This window comes from Peromyscus californicus, unplaced genomic scaffold (assembly GCF_007827085.1).
Source record: "Peromyscus californicus insignis strain IS unplaced genomic scaffold, ASM782708v3 Scaffold_21__1_contigs__length_65335640, whole genome shotgun sequence".
NCBI classification, from domain to species: Eukaryota; Metazoa; Chordata; class Mammalia; order Rodentia; family Cricetidae; genus Peromyscus; species Peromyscus californicus.
The window spans coordinates 11,596,770-11,613,978 of NW_026294514.1; the positions used below are offsets into that span (position 1 = coordinate 11,596,770).

The 17,209-nt window shown below is 44.0% G+C and overlaps 1 protein-coding gene across 6 annotated transcripts in view; it reads left to right on the forward strand.

Moving 5' to 3' along the window:
• The window catches only part of Spats2l (spermatogenesis associated serine rich 2 like), a 172,999-nt gene that overhangs the window by 14,483 nt on the left and 141,307 nt on the right, over positions 1 to 17,209 (forward strand). For all 6 annotated transcript variants that reach the window (XM_052749492.1, XM_052749497.1, XM_052749494.1 and 3 more), the window contains exon 2: positions 11,366 to 11,415. In XM_052749492.1, the coding sequence (XP_052605452.1) occupies positions 11,366 to 11,415 (50 nt within the window). The remainder of the gene's footprint in view (positions 1 to 11,365; positions 11,416 to 17,209) is intronic.

Sequence of the window (17,209 nt, forward strand, 5' to 3'; positions counted from 1 at the left end):
TGGGTCTGAAGCGTGTGTAGTGTTGGACCTTGTCTTACGGTGAGCACACGGGTATTCACTGTTAAGCACAAGTGAACAAAACTCTCCTAAAACCCCGCTGCACAGTGCATTGCGGCCTTCCTCCTGCACATGCCCAGTTGGCCTTTGCCAGGACATGGCCTAGGCTGGCATCCTCCGGGAGCTCTTGTGCGTGCCATATAGACTCTTCTCCTCTTAGGTGACATGGTCTTCCTGCTGACTTTCCTCCACCATGCTGTCTGTTTCTTCTAAGAGGAGGCCTCTCCAGTTCATCACCCCAGGCCCTGGATTCTGAGTGGCAGAAAATACAGAACCACTTGACTCCCTTGACTTGACCGTAGGTGATCTTTAGTAACCTGGTCAAGAATCATGATGGCCAAGGCCAGTGTATCCCTAGTTCATATACAAAGGCACGCAAACATTCCAGGTCTTTTTCTTAACACTGCTGGGACCTCTCCTCTGCTCTAGCCATCAGTTCTGCTTTCAGAGGATTTATTCAGAGGAGTCCACATCTGTCTTAGTTTTTGTTGTTTGGTTTTTGTTTACGTCAAGTTACTTTTCCCCCTCACTATCAAGACCATTTTGAACTCCAGCTTTTAATTCAGTTTGTTGGTGTTCTTTCATGAACGTATCAAGTACATGCTTGAGTTTGTGGTTTGGTTTGGGCTTTTTACAGTTCTGGGGATGGAACCAGGCCTTCCCGTTTCCTGGGCAAGCACCCTGTCGCTGAGTCACCCCCACCCCACCCCCGCCCTAGACAACTGAGTGTTTATTTCTACGAGAGACTTCGGCAGGAGAATTTTGCTAGATTTTTAAAAGAAAGACAAGAGCAGTGATGTCACACCTATTTGGTTGTCACAGAGGGTATGGCAGGGCAGAGTTTTAGCCCAGTACTCTAGTGCCCTCACTGGTGACCTGTTTATTACACAGTATAGAAGCCCTTTTGTGAATGAAACAAGATTAATTTAGAATTAGTTTTAGGCCACATGACTTTTTTCTTGTGGTAAAAAAAATGACTGAAAATTGCTTTTTAGCACATCATTCAGCTCATCTTTACAGACTCCTGTTCTTAACAAATCGTTGAAGTGACGGGAAATTACTTCTCAGGTGTCACTCCAACATGTTGTGACGTTCGCACCTCCTAGGAGAGGTGGTGTCGGGCGGAGGCATGTCCAAACAGTAAGCTGGCACCTGCAGACATGCTCTATGACAGTGTCGTACATGACTAGCTAGAGAACGTGTTGACGGCCCGACGTCAACTACGGATGTGTTGTCTCCAAACAGAATATTCTGTCTTACTTGCAAAGTCTTTTTTTTTTCTTTTGCAAAAATACTCAGACTTGTTAGATTAATGTCAAATCTTTCCACTGACACACAGTGTTTCTTTACTGTTTTTTGTAGCACTTATATACAAAATACTTTTTATATGCTTTTTTTTTTTTTGCCTTGAAGTCAATGTAGAAGGAGTAAAAGGTTACTAGTGATAAGAAACTCAAATCCATGCAGTCAAGGCACGAAGTGTTGCCCTGTTAATAGAGTAGTATTTGTGCTAGAATTGATATTTTTGAAGCATTCCCACACATTTTATCATTTGAAAAACATTGGGGAAGTAGGCATATTCATTAGCTTTAGACGATACAGAAGTGGACACGAACATGTTAAAAACATAGCTAAACTTTTGCCACCTGGAGGTTGTCACTGCTGAAGTTTGGTGTGCTCTCCTTCCAGATACACATTTTGGGGGGGGCGGGTAGTGAGAGTGCATGGGGTGCGTATGCTCTAAACAAGCCCCATGGTGGACACAGAAAGTTAGTGCTATTGAAGAACCAGCGTAGAACAGTGCTTAAAGGTGCTTTGGATCCTCAGGGCATGACTCGGGGGTTCCTGGGCTCAGCCCCTAGCAACCTCACCCTTCAAGGGTTTCAGTTCAAACACCAGGAGATTCTAGTCCTAGCTTGTCTGCTTCTTATTATGTAGTGACTGTAATTCCCGAACTCTCTAAATCTCCATTTATACGTCTATGGAATGGGCTGGTCATAGAGCATAGTTATTGCCAGTATTAATAGGAGTGTGGTGTTTGGTTCACAGCCTGTGCCGTGCACAGTTGAGCTATAATTATTACATGAGTTCTTTTTCTTGCTTTCTTCACTTAAATTCTAGGGTCAAAATTTCCCTGTTAGAAAATATTTGAAAACACTTAGAATGACTGCATAAATTTCAATATATGAATATACTTGGATATTATCTTTTCCCTATAGCTAGCTCGTTTCTAATTCTTTGCCATCCTGAAAATAACCACGGTTGATATCTTATACATTATTTTATGTGCATAGGCAACAGATTCAAAATGAACTACCAGTGGCGTTTTTATGGAAAGATAAAAGATTTAAGAATTCTTTAATGTTTGCCAACGTGCCAGATCATATGCTCTGTGTTCTTTGTGGCAGGGTTCACGGTTGCACAGCCCCTTGAGGTAGGTCTGTCACCCCCAGTTTCCAGAGGAGGAAAGTCTGAGGGCAGATAAGTCGCTTGCCTGAGGTCCCAGATAGTGGAGGTGGAGGTGCAGGCAGCTGTCTGGTTCCAAAGCTCAAGGCTTTTCCATTCTGGCATGCACTCATGCCTGTCACTTTGAGGCCAGCAGAATGAATAGTCACTATTGTGCTTTCTACAAAATGTCACTGGGTGCCACGTAAAAGATAGGACACTTGGCTGGAACTCTTGGCTTGCTCCGCATAGTTCCTCTTGTGTGCGGATGTTCTTATATGTCTTGGAATCGAGCCTCATTAAAATGAGGCGCTAAGTCAAGGGGAAGCAGCATCGATATGATTACTGCATGAAAACAGAGCGCACGAAAGAAGACATCTATTTAGTCAATACGACAAAACCCTTCTTTGTTTTGGTTGTGTGGACTAGGCCAGAATCACTTATCTCCCCAGGAATCAGAGTGTTTCCCATAAATCAGCTTAGGAATTAAGCAGCGAGAACACTCAAAATAAACCTGATACTGTCGAAAGAAATTGCACATTTCTCTACTTGCTTGCTTGGTATTGAAAGAAAAAAGTCTTTAGCCTTGGCCATAAGATGGTACACCCAGAAGGAGAAGTGGTACCACTGTGAGCAACGGTACGTATACAGGGAGAACTTGATGTATATTGGGGTAACCCCCGCCCCCGCCAAGGAACTATTTGGTGAGCTGGCAGGTCGTCTTTAAGAAGTCAGTTTTTGGAACGTTTATCTTGGCATCTCTCAGATGTGACTCATGGTATGCAGTGTGGCAGACAATCTTGTAGGAAGAGGGTGATGTATGATGAAGGCGGCCCAGGTATTGCCAGCCAGCACCCCACACAGCTCCTCACAACAAAGGGGCAATTGAAGTCACCTTTTAATGGGCGATCCTGGCTTGTCATTCCGTAGATTCCAATCCCGACTGAAAAATGATGAAGAAAGAAACCCTGTCTGTAAATCTTTCATATCTACGTGATGCTTTGCTGCGGAGTGTGTAGCCCATGACCGTCTAGTCGGGACAGCTGGCTTTGGGTTTTGAATGCTCGAGGTCTTCCATCTCTTGAGCTTATATATTTTTGTCTTAGAATTGTCCTGTTTCCCTCCGGTCACTTTCATTCTTGAAGCATTGTCTCCAGAGGCTCAGTGGGTCAGGAAGGTTTTGGATCTTGACAGAACTTCTCTACCAGCTTGAACTGTTGATAGTGTTGCCCACCCCCCCCACCCCCCCACCTCCCCATGGTGGTGTTGCAGGTGGGAAGGACCCAGCCGCTTACACTTTAGTTCTTTCTGAAGATTGGACCTGTCGCTTAGTCTCCTGGACAAAGAGCTATCCTTGCATGGGCTCCAGGCCCTCAGCTCTCCAGTGGAGGTAATGGGGATTAAAGTCACAGATCATTTGGAAGATCAAATATATCGAACAAACCGTTTGGCTAACTCAGACGTTCTTTCATGCTTTGTTTTCTTAGTTATTAGTTCATGGTCACTGGTCATCTCCCTTGAGGAGGAGCCAGTGTGAAATATTTTCAGATGAACAGTGGGTGTGTTTATAAAGATGTATGCAACAGGTACCTTTCCTAGGGCTAACCCTCCAGACCTTTCTGACGCTTTGCTACCTTATTGGATGATAGTGGCACAGGCCTTTTCTCGTTCTAAAAGCCCCAGTTGCCTAGCTTAGAATCCCTCACACATTCCTGAGGCACATTCTTCTGAGAAATAAGGGGCCCAGTGACATTAAAGTGTAGTTTGGAGAACACATTAAAGTCCTTTGTAAGAGTGGACATTTAAGCTGGGTGTGTGGACACATGCCTATAATCCCAGCACTCAGGAGGCAGAAGCAGTAAGATCACTCATGCGTTGGAAACTAGCCAGGGCTGTATAGGAAGTTCCAGGCCTGCCAGGGCTACATAGTCAAGGCTCCCACCTCCAATTTAAAAAGTAGACATTTGGGTCTAGTATGCTGTCCTGAAATAGAAGCAAAGCTGACGTATTTGATACACATTTCAGCTTTCAATAAAAAGGCTCAAAGGAAAAGACACCCCGCCCCCCAAAATAGAAAAATATTCTGGTAAGATGGCATTGTAGAAAATTGTAGGGGACTTTGAGTATTCAAATCATCTTGCTGCTGGAGAGCGGGAAAGAGACTGAGAAGTTCGGAACTTAGGCACCAGGAATGCAGGCCTGTGTGAACTCTCTCTCACGCCTGCCCTTCTTCCCACTCAGGTCGGCTCAGAAACCTCCCTTCCCTCTCCAACTGCCTTTGTCTTTTTGAGGACCAGCATGGCTGGGAGGACAGGATTTGTTCGTTCACTACCCTTGATTGTGGCGATATGTTTATGAAGATGTCTACGGGTAATTAATGGTGGAACGGCATCTGTGGGGTCCCTCCAGGGTGAGAGCCATATACTAGATTTTTTTTTTTTTTTTTTTTTTTTGAGACAGGGTTTCTCTGTGTAGTTTTGGTGCCTGCCCTGGATCTCACTCTGTAGACCAGGCTGGCCTCGAACTCACAGAGATCCACCTGCCTCTGCCTCCCGAGTGCTGGGATTAAAGGCGTGCGCCACCACCGCCCGGCTATACTAGATATTTTCAACGAATCTCTTTGACCCAGGTGAGTTGACTGGCCCAAGGCCCAGTGGGCCCAGGATTTCCTGAGCATGCTTGGTGGGGCCTAAACTTGCTTGCTGTTCTCACTTGGAATCAGTTTGTGGGTTTTATTTTTCTTTCCGCACCGGAAACTATCATGAAATTCCTTCTTTTGCTTTGGTGCCAGAGCAGCATCCCGTTCATTTCTTTAGCAACTATTTCCCGAGTGTGTGCACCGCACTAGGGCTGAACAGCGAGAGAGCAGGTGCTGGAGAAGAAGCGAACTCACTTTCCTAGAGCGCAGAGTGACTGAGAGTTGAGAAAGGAGGAGGTCAGATTTGTACCCTCTTTTTCCCTGCTGTACTCTCTACAGTAAATTATACTACAGAAAGCTCTACCAATATTCATTAATGTAGCGAATCCCATTATGATGAAAATCCTTTTTCCTTTTGACCGTGACTCAGGAAGCATCCATAATACACAATGCCAATGTAGCAGAAGACTTTGGGAAGCCCTTTAGGGTGAGCCAAAATGGGACTTGACCCTTGTGTCAGGATCTTCACAGTTTTGATAGTTTTCATTTCCACCTGTCAACGAATACCTGACTGGCTATTAAAGCCAGTCGAATCAGTGTTTCTTGCTGTAGTCATTAGCAGCAGATATCCAAGGACAACATAGCCCAGCCACCATATTTTGTTGAGTTTATCTATTTTATCATAAGCCTGTCTGACCGACCTGTCTTCCGATGGACAGGATGCTAGTAGCAACATAATTTAAAAAGAGTGGCAGAGGACTACAGTATTGTTTCTTACCTCTCATTTAAGAAATCTCCTATTTCATTTTGCTCACATTAATTGAAAGAACATACAAAGTGAAGATTTTGATTGCAATAACTGTGATTTCTTTTTCCACCTTTCTCCAACTCCTGTCCCAATCTGAGGACCTCTGTGTTGTTGGTGGTTTGACTTTTAAAATTGAATTCTTCACAGTTTCATACATGTACAGAATGTACTTTGATTATATTCTCTTCACCATTACTTTTTCTCTCCCTCCCCCCGCCCAATCATTTCCTGCTGATAAATCTTCCTACATCCACATCTAATTGTGTGCGCCCCACAGAGTTTAATTAGGGTTGCTTGTGGTTTGGTTTTCACTTGAGCGAGGGTGACCTACCAAAGGTGGCACAGCCAAGAAATGGAACCCCCACATTCCAGCAACCATGAACTGCCTGTACCGCCTTAAGAAAGAGTAGGGCCTCGCCGGGCCTTTAATCCCAGCACTCGGGAGGCAGAGGCAGGTGGATCTCTGTGAGTTCGAGGCCAGCCTGGTCTACAGAGGGAGTTCCAGGACAGGCTCCAAAAGCTACACAGAGAAACTCTGTCTTGGAAAAAAAAAAAAAAAAAAAGAGTAGGGCCTCATGAGCTCCCCCCAATCCACGATGAGTGTTGATGCTGTAGGCTTGAGAAGGCCTTATTCAGGTAGCCACTGCCCCTTAAGGTTCATGGCTGCAAGAGCCATATCCTGTCCAGGAGATGAGGTGTCCCAGCATCCCTCCCTGTCTTCCGGCACTTACGTTCTTCTCACCTCTCCCACCATGTTCTCTGAGCCTCGGAGGGGATGATGGAGTTGTTGGTTATTCTCTGCACTTTGCCCAGTTCTGAGTCCCTGCATCAACTGCTACCCAGTGCAGACAGAAGCTTCTCCCAGTCAGAGGGCTTGAGGCTGCTTCAGTGGACCGCAGAGTCCTGGCCTACAGGAATCTAGTTGTAATGGGAAGGAACACAGGGTAGTGAGGAGTTGAAGCTGCTTTCTCTTCTTGTGGGTTTTTAACTGTTAGAGGATTTCTGAAAATCACCTGGTCCAATTCACAGCCTTTTTATAAACAATTGGCCCAAGGCATTGGTTTAAAAACACCAGCATATTGATTACTTGTTTGTTGTCAGGAGTGTCTAAGTATCTTCCACACGTCCCCCAAGACATACATACTGTTCTCACTGTACTGATATGTGCAAGACTTGAGCTGCTGAGGACCTACTCAAAGGGCATCAAGGTCGGAGGGTCCAAGCTGGGGTTTGGACCCAAGTGTGTTTGATTCCAAAGCCTTTTTTTTTTTTTTCACTGTTTACTGCATGAGCTTGTTTTTAATAATATATGAGACTTAGAAAAGGTTTTTTTTTTTCAAATTGTTAAAATAATACACACTCATTATAGAAAGTTTGGACAGCAAAATATAGAGAAGAAAGCAATTACCTGTAATCCTGCACCCTAGGGATAACCGCTACCAAATTTCATCTTTTTTCTTTCCAGGCTTAAGCAAGCTGTAATTTATATGTCTAAATGAGTGCTGCAGCACACAGTTGTCTTTGAGGCTGACACATGAAATCAACCATCGTGCTGTTGCATCAGATAGAGTCCCTTTCAGAGTCTGTTAGGAGCTAAAGTCTCTGTGATTTCCTAGGCATGGAATAGAAATGACAAAGGCAGTGTGTCCATTCCTCATATCCTAGCAAAATAATACATGACATGTGCGACCATTTTGTGCCTTCTAAATGTCTGTGCTGCAGCTATTTACCATCCCGTAAGGAATAGCACCTTGTGTTGAAGAAAACCATAAATATCGTGTGCCGAGTTCAGTTGTAGTGGGGGATTGAATTTACCAAAATGCCGCTCCTCATGTCAAACACTGATGGATATTTTGGGGTATGTTTAAAAGCCTTTATTAAAAATTAAATCCATAAATGTTTAATATCTTATTTGACAACTCATTTATTACATTGTCAACATAACAGTGTTTGCCTTTGGTGGTACATAAAGAAAATCAGAAAATTGCTTTTGTCAAAACTTTGAAAAGCATATTTTGAAATCAATTCCTATTTAATGGAGGTATTACACTCACTGAATTATTCCCCTCCAAGGGGTTTTTGTGAAAGCAAATGGATCTAAGCGTGAGGAACTCATCTGTAAATAAAGTCAGTAGTGTCTCATGCCACAGTAAATGTTTCCCAAAGATCTCTCTCTCTGCCCCCATGTCTCCTCTCCTCTCCTCTCCTTTCCTCTCCTCTTCTCTTCTCTCTCTCTCTCTCTCTCTCTCTCTCTCTCTCTCTCTCTCCCTCTCTCCCAACACACACACACACACACACACACACACACACACACACACACACACACACACACACACACAAAACCCTACCAAAATGAACTCTTTACCATGGAGTTCTCGCCTGACTTAAAATCCAGGCATCTCATTACTTGGCTGATTTCTGCTTTATTTGTTAACAGTTATTCTTATCTGCCCATCAGCCTACTCACCTTATCCACCAACTGCTGGACACCTGGGACCCTGGGACCCTGGGACCCTCGGTTTCAGATTGGTCTATAAAATGCTTTGGGGCCACTCCCCGGGTTCAGAATAGGGCCAAGTAGGCTTGCATTCCTGTCCCGGGGCTTCACTCTCCCCTTGTCTTCTGGTTGCCAATATTTCCTGTAATCAGAATTGATCCTGCACACAGAGCTAATTATGAAACGTAGGTTGTGTTTTATGTTAATAACCTTGGCACTATCCTGACATTGTTCATGCCACTGGAGCGTTACATTCTCTCTCAGAAGCCAGATTGTTAGGGAAAAGATTGAAAGAAAGATCTCAGGATGTCCAGATCAGTCTTCTCATTTAAATATGAACCCTAGAGATGTTAGTGGAGGTGGAGAAGTACCAGGAGAAGTGGTATCAGAGCCGTGCATGACATCTCATTTATTTTTTTAAAAATGTTTTATTAAAAATACATTGTTTTTCATCCAGTGTATTCTGATTATCGTTTCTCTTCTGCAGATCCTCTCCACTTCCCAACCCACCCAAATCCATCCCTTTTCTTTCTCTTTCTCATTAAAATACAGCTACACATCTAAAATATATTAATAATAATAATAAGGATAAGATAACAATCCAGAATAGGACAAAACAAACAATAAGGATAACATAAGAACAATCCAGAATAGGACGAAACACACCGATGCTGAGACGCACACATTCACACGTCCAGAAAAACCCATAAAAACAAAATTGGAAACCATAGTATATAAGCAGAAGATCTTTAAAGTTAAAAAAAGAATGCCCAAAGTATTGTGAGACAAAAAGCCTCCAAAGATACCATTGAGTTTGTTTCGTGTTGGACACCTACTGCTGAGCCTGGGGCCTGCCCTTAAGTGTGATTTGTATGCCCACTGAGACTCAGTCGGAGAAAACTAAGTTTCCACTTGCAAGTGGTTATCAACTGGAGATGGCTTCTGGGTTAGGGATGAGGACGTGCGTCTCCTTCCTCTCTCAGGACTGGGACCCTGTCTGGTTTACACCTGTGCCTGCTGACCCAGTCTCTGTGAGTTCATATGTGTATCAGTCCTCTTGTGTCTAGAAGGCCTTGTTTTCTTGTCTTCTAGCCCCACTGGCTTTTACAATCTTTCTGCCTCCTCTTTCACATAGCTCCCTGAGACCTGAGGGGAGGGATTGGATGGCAATGTCACCTTTAGGACTGAGTGTTCCAAGGTCTCTTACTTCCTGCACATTGTCCAGGTGTGGGTCGCTGTGTTTGTTCCCGTCTACTGCAGGAGGAAACTCCTCTGATGCTGGCTGAGCAAGACACCGACCTATGAGTAGAGCCGATGTCCTTAGGAGTCATTTTATTGCTGCATTCCTTTAGCAGAACAGTTGTATTTGGTTTTCCCCTAGGTCTGTGACCTATCTAGTCTCAGGTTCTTGGCCACCTGAGCAGTGTCAGGCATGGGTTTCATCTCATGGAGTGAACCTTAATTCCAGTCGGGGCAGTGGGTGGTTACTCCCACAACTTCTGTACCACTACTGCACCAGTGTATTTTACAGGCAGGCCATCATTGTAGACTGCAGGGATTATATCTAGGTTGGTCTTTACCTTTCTCCTTTGGTGGCGTGCAGAGTGCCTTCCAGGACCCTGAACACTAGTCTAGTCAGGAGGAGTGAAGGCTCTTGTAAGCACCAACTGGGCTTCTCCATGTTCAATGGGTTATGTAGGTGTTATCTTCAGCAATAAGGCCTTACCGTCAGCTTGTGGGGAGCAACCAATAACCTTGGCAATAGCCTGGGTTGTTTCAGCATTCCATGAGGCCTCTCTGGCCAACAAGTCGACCAGATGTAACCCGTTCCCAGCACTGGAGGTTTCATTTGGTGGTAAGAGATGTCTGGTTGGGGCTCTGTCTTACCCATTATTTGGTGATTCCAGTTTGGATTTCTTTCATGTATGAGTATATTTTAAGAATCTTCTATTGTATTAGGTTCACGTACCTCCCCTCAAGTGGCCCTTATTTTTAGCTGTCCCTCTTATGTCCCCTACTTGGCCTCCCCCAACTCTCTATCCTTGTTTTATTCTTTCAAGCACCTCCCTCCCTCTTGTTCCCCAATGGTCTCATGAAAGTTGACCTTATGCCTCTGTGGGGGTCTGTGACCTGAGCATTTGAACCCCCACAGAGTGCTCCACAGATCACTTAAGACTTGGGATTATTAAGAAACACAGGAATGTTTGGGGTGGTATGTGAGTTAGTAGCTGGTTGACATAACGTGGGCACTCACCTGTATGCCTTAGTAGTAACTGGCTCAGTGGTGAGTTCTGTGGAGTCATACATTATAGCTTAGGTCTGGAAGAAAACACTATTATACAACAAAAACAGTAGCAACACATTTACTTTTATTTAGTTAGGCAAATACCATGCGACCACTCTCTAGGTCCCGCATGTCACCATTAGACTCCCACCATGCCACACTCCAGTATAGTTTCACTAGTCAGGTGATTTGACCCTTCTGTGCCTTTTTTATTGATCTCCGTCCAATGCCAATGATACCAGTGCCTCTTTTAGAGTACTGAAGGGGTTAGTATGTGGGGACAACGCTCTGGAACAATGCCAGGCACTTCCTAAATTCGTAATAAATGCTAGCTGTTGTTGCTAAATATCACTGTTATGTGCTAGATGTGTTGAATACATTGCATGCTTTGCTTACCATGCAGTTAAGCACTTGGTGAGAAAGCTATTATTATCCCCAGTTACTGCTGAGGAAACAGAGACACAGAGCGATCACCCTGCCCACCCAGGGTTAAATTAAGTCATGTGTGAGGACCAACTCATTATCTGCCAGACTCAAGATTCTGTATTAAGGGGCAAGTATGATGGGGAAGGGGGTTGCTGATGTTGCTAATGGATGACCAACCAGTCTGACCCTGCAAATTAATTTTCTTCCTAGACTATTCCAGAACCTAGACCGCTTTCCAGAACATCTCTGTGGATTCCCAGGTAAGTAGAGATGGTCCCTTCTTTCTCCATGACATCCTCATGTCTTTGTGGGTGATGGTTCCTTCACTTACAGCTGACTCCTGGAGAGCCCAGTCAACAGCTGTGGGGAGGGCTTAGATGCCTCTTAAGGTTTCAGGCCAGAGTTACCATGAAAGTGCAAGGACTGAGGCAGTCCAGTTGGGGCCACGTGGCCAAGGGATCTGAGTCCCTTCTGTTCCACCCACATTCCCCTTCCCATCTCTATCACCCTTCCCACCCACATCCCCCTTCCAAACTACATGGTTTCCATGGTATTTGTTAGAATAGCATCATGTAAAATACTTAGGAGTGCCACAAAAAGAAAATGAAAACAAGGTCTTTTCTAGACGTCCTCGTGATTTAAAAGGGAGTTAAGAGTTAAGAGCACGGAGCTCCAGAGCCGGACTGCCTGGCTGGTCCAGCCTAGCAGTGACAGCCAGTTTTGCCCTGGTCCCTGCTTTTGAAGACTGCCTCAGTGAGTCTAGAAGTCAGACTCTCAGTTGTAGTACTCAGTCAGCACGGAACAGGAGCTGAAAGACTGGGCCTCAGAGTCAGAACAGCCTAGCCTTGCCTCCTGGGTCTGCTGCGTCAACGTGGCGTGGTCTTATTTCTCCCTCTTCTGAGCCTCGGTTTCTTCTTTCCTGGTCAATGGATAGCCTACAACACACCACCCTGGAGAATGCTCCTGATCTCATCTGAGAGATGATAATCACAGTCATTGCCCTAGGCATTGACTATCTCAAGCTCATGCATGTCAAGGGAACTGACATCCAATAAAATGTGAATTGTTGGCGGATGTGGTGATGTATGTCTGTCATTTCAGTAGTTCAGAGGCAGAGGCAGGTGGATGGTTCTCTTGTGAGTTCAAGGCCAGCCAGTGCTACAAAGTGAGAACCTGCCTCAAGCAAACAAACAGAAACAAGCAAAAAGTTGCACTGTTTCAATAGTTAGGCATGTGCGGATGGTCATGTTAGAAGCCTTTGTGGGCAGAAAGCATGTTGTTTCAGGTCCATCATACATTCTCTGAAATTCTCCAACAGCCTGTGTTCTATGTGAAGAGATTTTTGGTCTTGAAATTCAAAAAAAAAAATCACAAATTCCAAATTGACACAGTCCAAATGAGCCAAGCCTTAGTGCCTCCTTCATTTCCCATCAGTGTTTAAACTTGATCCTTTTTCCATGAACCTAAAACCTCACTAAAATGACTGTTACTCTGAAAAGAGCTATTGACTATGGTGGGAGTTGGTCAGAATCCATGGATTGGGATTTTTGACTTCCTTGTGTTTGAGTCACCATGAAAGTACTTTATATTTGCTGAAAGGGAATTTTTAGAGTAAAACCTGGATGAACTGTCTAAGTGTCTATACATATGTACATTATTCGTGAGCATGGGGCCTCTCTCCCTCCCTCCCTCCCTGCCTGCCTCCCCCCTCCTCTGTGTGTGTGTGTGTGTGTGTGTGTGTGTGTGTGTGTGTGTGTTTAGTTGCCTTTTGCTTAGGCCACTGAAGAGTGATAATGTAAATTCTGTCAGCCTTCTCCCCATCAGACAAGCAAGGACACAGTGAACTCCTGTTTCCTTGGAACGTACACCAAATAATCAGAGACTCTGATTATGCTGCTGGAAGGCAGCAGCTTGATGGAAAGATGTACCAATTGAAAACATCTTTCTGTCAGGAGGATGGGATGCCTCCAGCTGTCTGCCACTAATCATATTAGAGGTGGGGAAGAGGAGTGCTTTGGCCTGAAAAGCTTGCTCTAATCTCATGTTGGAACACCACTTCTCCTGACTGTTTACCCCAGAACGGTGACATTAGATTTCCCTTCTGTAACCAGCCTTGCCAGTTGGTAGTTGTCTAAAACATATGCCACATGAGCACACTTAAGGAATTGTCTAGTTACAGCTCAAATGCTCTGCTCTTATCTTTTTATGCTGGTACTGCAGACATCGCTGATGGAAGTGACTTTTCCCTTAGCACAGTCCTGTTGCCAGCAGCTACAGAAAGACTGGGAAGATGGTGAATGAGACCCGCGATAACCGAAGCGATGTCCGAATTCAATTAGGAAGAGGTCTTTCCCGTGTGGGCACATACGCCATCTAAATCCATTTTAGTTGTGAGCTGTGGTACTTATCTGGCCATGTTTATTTTGGAAACAAGTGCTAACGCTGGATTTAGACCAGAGCTCCAGATCTTCGAGCCCTAATGACTAATTTGGGTACCCATTGGATCCCTTAATTCATTTCTTAATTAGTTCTCCCAGAATCGGAGGGTTGCCTAGTTACAATCATCGTCACAGTATTCTCATAAATCAGAACAAATGTATGTAGAGTTCCTTCCCATGGCTCACATACTATTCCCTGATCTTGAAAACGAGTTGTTATCAAAATAACCATGACATTGCCAACAACAATAAAACTAACATTTTGTAAGGTAGTGATGCATAGCAATACAGTCTAAGGTTCAAAGCAGTATGGCTCCTAAAAATTTATTTATTTATTTATTTATTTGTATGTATATGAGTGCTTTGCCTGAATGCATGTGTGTGTACCAGTGTGTACATTTCCCAGGGAGGCCTGTGGTGGTATTGTGTTTCCCAAAATATTGTGCACCCTAATAAACTTATCTGGGGTCAGAGACAAAACAGCCACAATATTAAACATAGAGGATAGGCAGTGGTAGCATTCCAGAGGCAGAAATCCATGTGTTCAAGGATACAGCCAAGCACGGTGACTCATGCCTTTAATCCCAGAAAGCGAACCTTTAATCCCAGGGAGTGATGGTAGAAGGTAGAAAGATATGTAAGGCGTGAGGACCAGGAACAAGAAGCATTTGGCCTGGTTAAGCATTTGACTGGTTAAGCATTCAGGCTTTTGAGCAGCAATTCAGCTGAGACCCATTCTAGATGAGGACTTAGAGGCCTCCAATCTGAGGAAACAAGACCAGCTGAGGATCCGGCGAGGTGAGGTAACTGTGGCTTGTTCTGATTCTCTGATCTTCCAGTTCACCCCAATACCTGGCTCAGGTTTGATTTTATTAATAAGAACTTTTAAGATTCCTGCTACAGAGGCCAGAAGGAGGTGTTGGTTCCCCTGGAGTTACAGACAGTTATGAGCTGCCATGTGGGTGGGTGCTGGGAATTGAACCCTAGATAGCTCACCAGCCTGAGGCATGGCTTTTGAGTCACGGGTGTGGGAACTTAAGTTACTTTCCCTTACTGTGCCTCAGTTTCTTCTTATAAGATGGGAGGGATGACAGTATCTACATCATCAAATTTCTTTGTCAGACTAACGTATGTAAAGGATAGGTGTGTGAACAACAGTATGTGGAAAGTTCCCGGTGCAGGAAGGGACGTGAGTTGCTGTGTTTGTTATCAAGGAGACTGACAAACAGATAAGCGCATTTCATTGGTGCCGCACCATTGTCAGATAGGTCCCGTCTCTACACTCGATTTGCAGAATAATTCTCCATGGTAATGAAAACACTGAAGACTTGGAAGTTGGATTTAATCCTTTTAAAATTAGTCTTTATTATTTGTGCTTGTATTCTTTAATTTGACTACAGAATTAACACCTTTTACTTTACAGCCGTGTTCAGTGTTAACTTGAAACTTTTTTGATGCAGAATTGCTTTAATTTTGAGAGGATTTTTTCTTCTTTCAGTATATGCAATATTGGCTCTATTGAAAAGAAAAATATGTAAAACTGAGGGGAAGAGATTGAGGGGGAAGTAGCTTCAATAAATCTATTGGAAAAAAAATCACAGACTTGAGAGAGTAAGTTAAGATATATCTAATTCGTAGCTTATATTTGGTGAATGTTCAAGAATTAAAGCTTGCGGAAAGATAAATCTAGATGTTTAATGACCTTTCTTCAAAGCTATATAAGAACTAGTTAATATTAAAATTGATTGGCAAGAGACACATTGGAATTAATTTCCTGTAGATTTCACTTAAGATCGTTTAAGCTACCTCCCTCTCTGTTTCCTTCCCCACCCCAATATGAATGCTCTAGAGAAGTATATATTCAAGTGCATCCAGAGACATGTGTTAACAGTGTGATCATAGGTTGAAATACTGTACTGCAATGGAAGAACCAACAGTAGCTGTGAAATGAGCTACCTACAGACATGATGTTGAAAGAAGAGAGACTTCTATGTTATTGCATAGAACCTTACTACATTTATGTGAATTAGGAAAACAGATCAATCCAAACTGTTACTCAAGTGTGCATACATCAGTGCTAGAATGCTAAAGAAAAACCCAAATTAAATCAGCCAGGTGTGTGGTACATGCTTGTTATCCTAGCAGAGATAGGTAAGCCCTGGAGCTCAGTGTTCAGCAAGCCTAGCCTATTTGGTGAGCTCCAGGTCTAAAAAAAAAAAAAGAAAAGAAAAAGAAAAAGAAAGAAAGAAGGAAAAAGATGGCGGGTGCCTTCTCTAACAAGGCATTGCTGTTGATGTGATGAATCAGTGTAGTGATATATTGTATATCCTAATAAACTTGCCTGGGGATCGGAGGACAGAACCAGCCACTAGATTAGACATAGAGGCCAGACAGTGGTGGCACACACCTTTAAGCCTATCACTCGGGAAGCAGTGATCCGTCTGGATCTCTGTGAGTTCAAGGCTACACTGGGAACAGAACCAGGCAGTGGTGGCACCTGCCTTTAATCCCAGGAAGTGACGGCATGGTGGGGAAAGGTATATAAGGTGTGAGGAAACAGGAACTAAAGCAGTTCAGCTGAGACCCTTTCGGGTAGAGGATTTCAGTCAGAGGATTTGTGGAGTTGGTGAGGTAATAGGTGGTGGCTGTGGCTTGCTCTGCTTCTCTGATCCTCAGGCAAGCTTTATTGGGGTACACAATATATCACCACAGAGCAGTACTGATTTTCAGACGCTAGGGTGCAAGGCTCCCCTAGTTTGAAGCCTCTCAAGAGGGAACTGAATTGATTCAACTAAGATTGATTGGCTTCCATTTAACCGGCCAGCCTCAGTTGTGGGACACCATCACACAGGGCCAATATGACGCCTGTTGTTCTCACCCGGCACATTGTGGCTGTCTTAGAAAACTCCAGGATTCCCATGAGCTCCGTCGTATAGCCTACAGCTGGTACCGATGTTGCTGGTGTTTCAGTGGTGGCTAATGACTCAACTTTGTTTAGAGAACTTTAGTAATCAATAGTAAAGAAATGAACCCAGATACATTGACGATGATGCCACTGCACCACGTAACTGAGTCTGGGAGTCTCATTTTCCTTGGGAAGTGGGCTCTGGCCTTAAAGTCACTCTCGCTAGTTTCTAGAAGGGTCTTTGGATGTGTTGTGGAGCTTCTTGGGCTAAAGTTTGCTTTTACTTCTACATCAAACTTTTCATTTACCTCTTGTGAAAAAGGAGGCGTTGACCCCAGTGTAACATGCCTAATGGTGGTGCTTTCTTCACCAATAGCCTGGTTTACCCTAAAACTTTGGCCAAATGCAAGGAAGGTAAACCAGGTACATAGAGCCTTCGTATCACAGGTAAGTCATCCCACCATGACCTAGAACTGTTTTCTCTTGTGAACTATTAAAGTATATTTCAGTAACTCGTCGCTGCTAAACAGAGGTCCATAGTGTACAGCCGTTCCTCACACCAGATGGGTGTCCAGTACATAGCACCTGTTGTACCAGGGCTCAAGCAATGTATCCAGAATGGAAGTGCTGAAAGTGTGCACGTCTGAAAAAGCAGTATATTTTCCCAAAACAAGTCAAGTGTTGTTTTCAAATATTTTCTTCAACAGCATC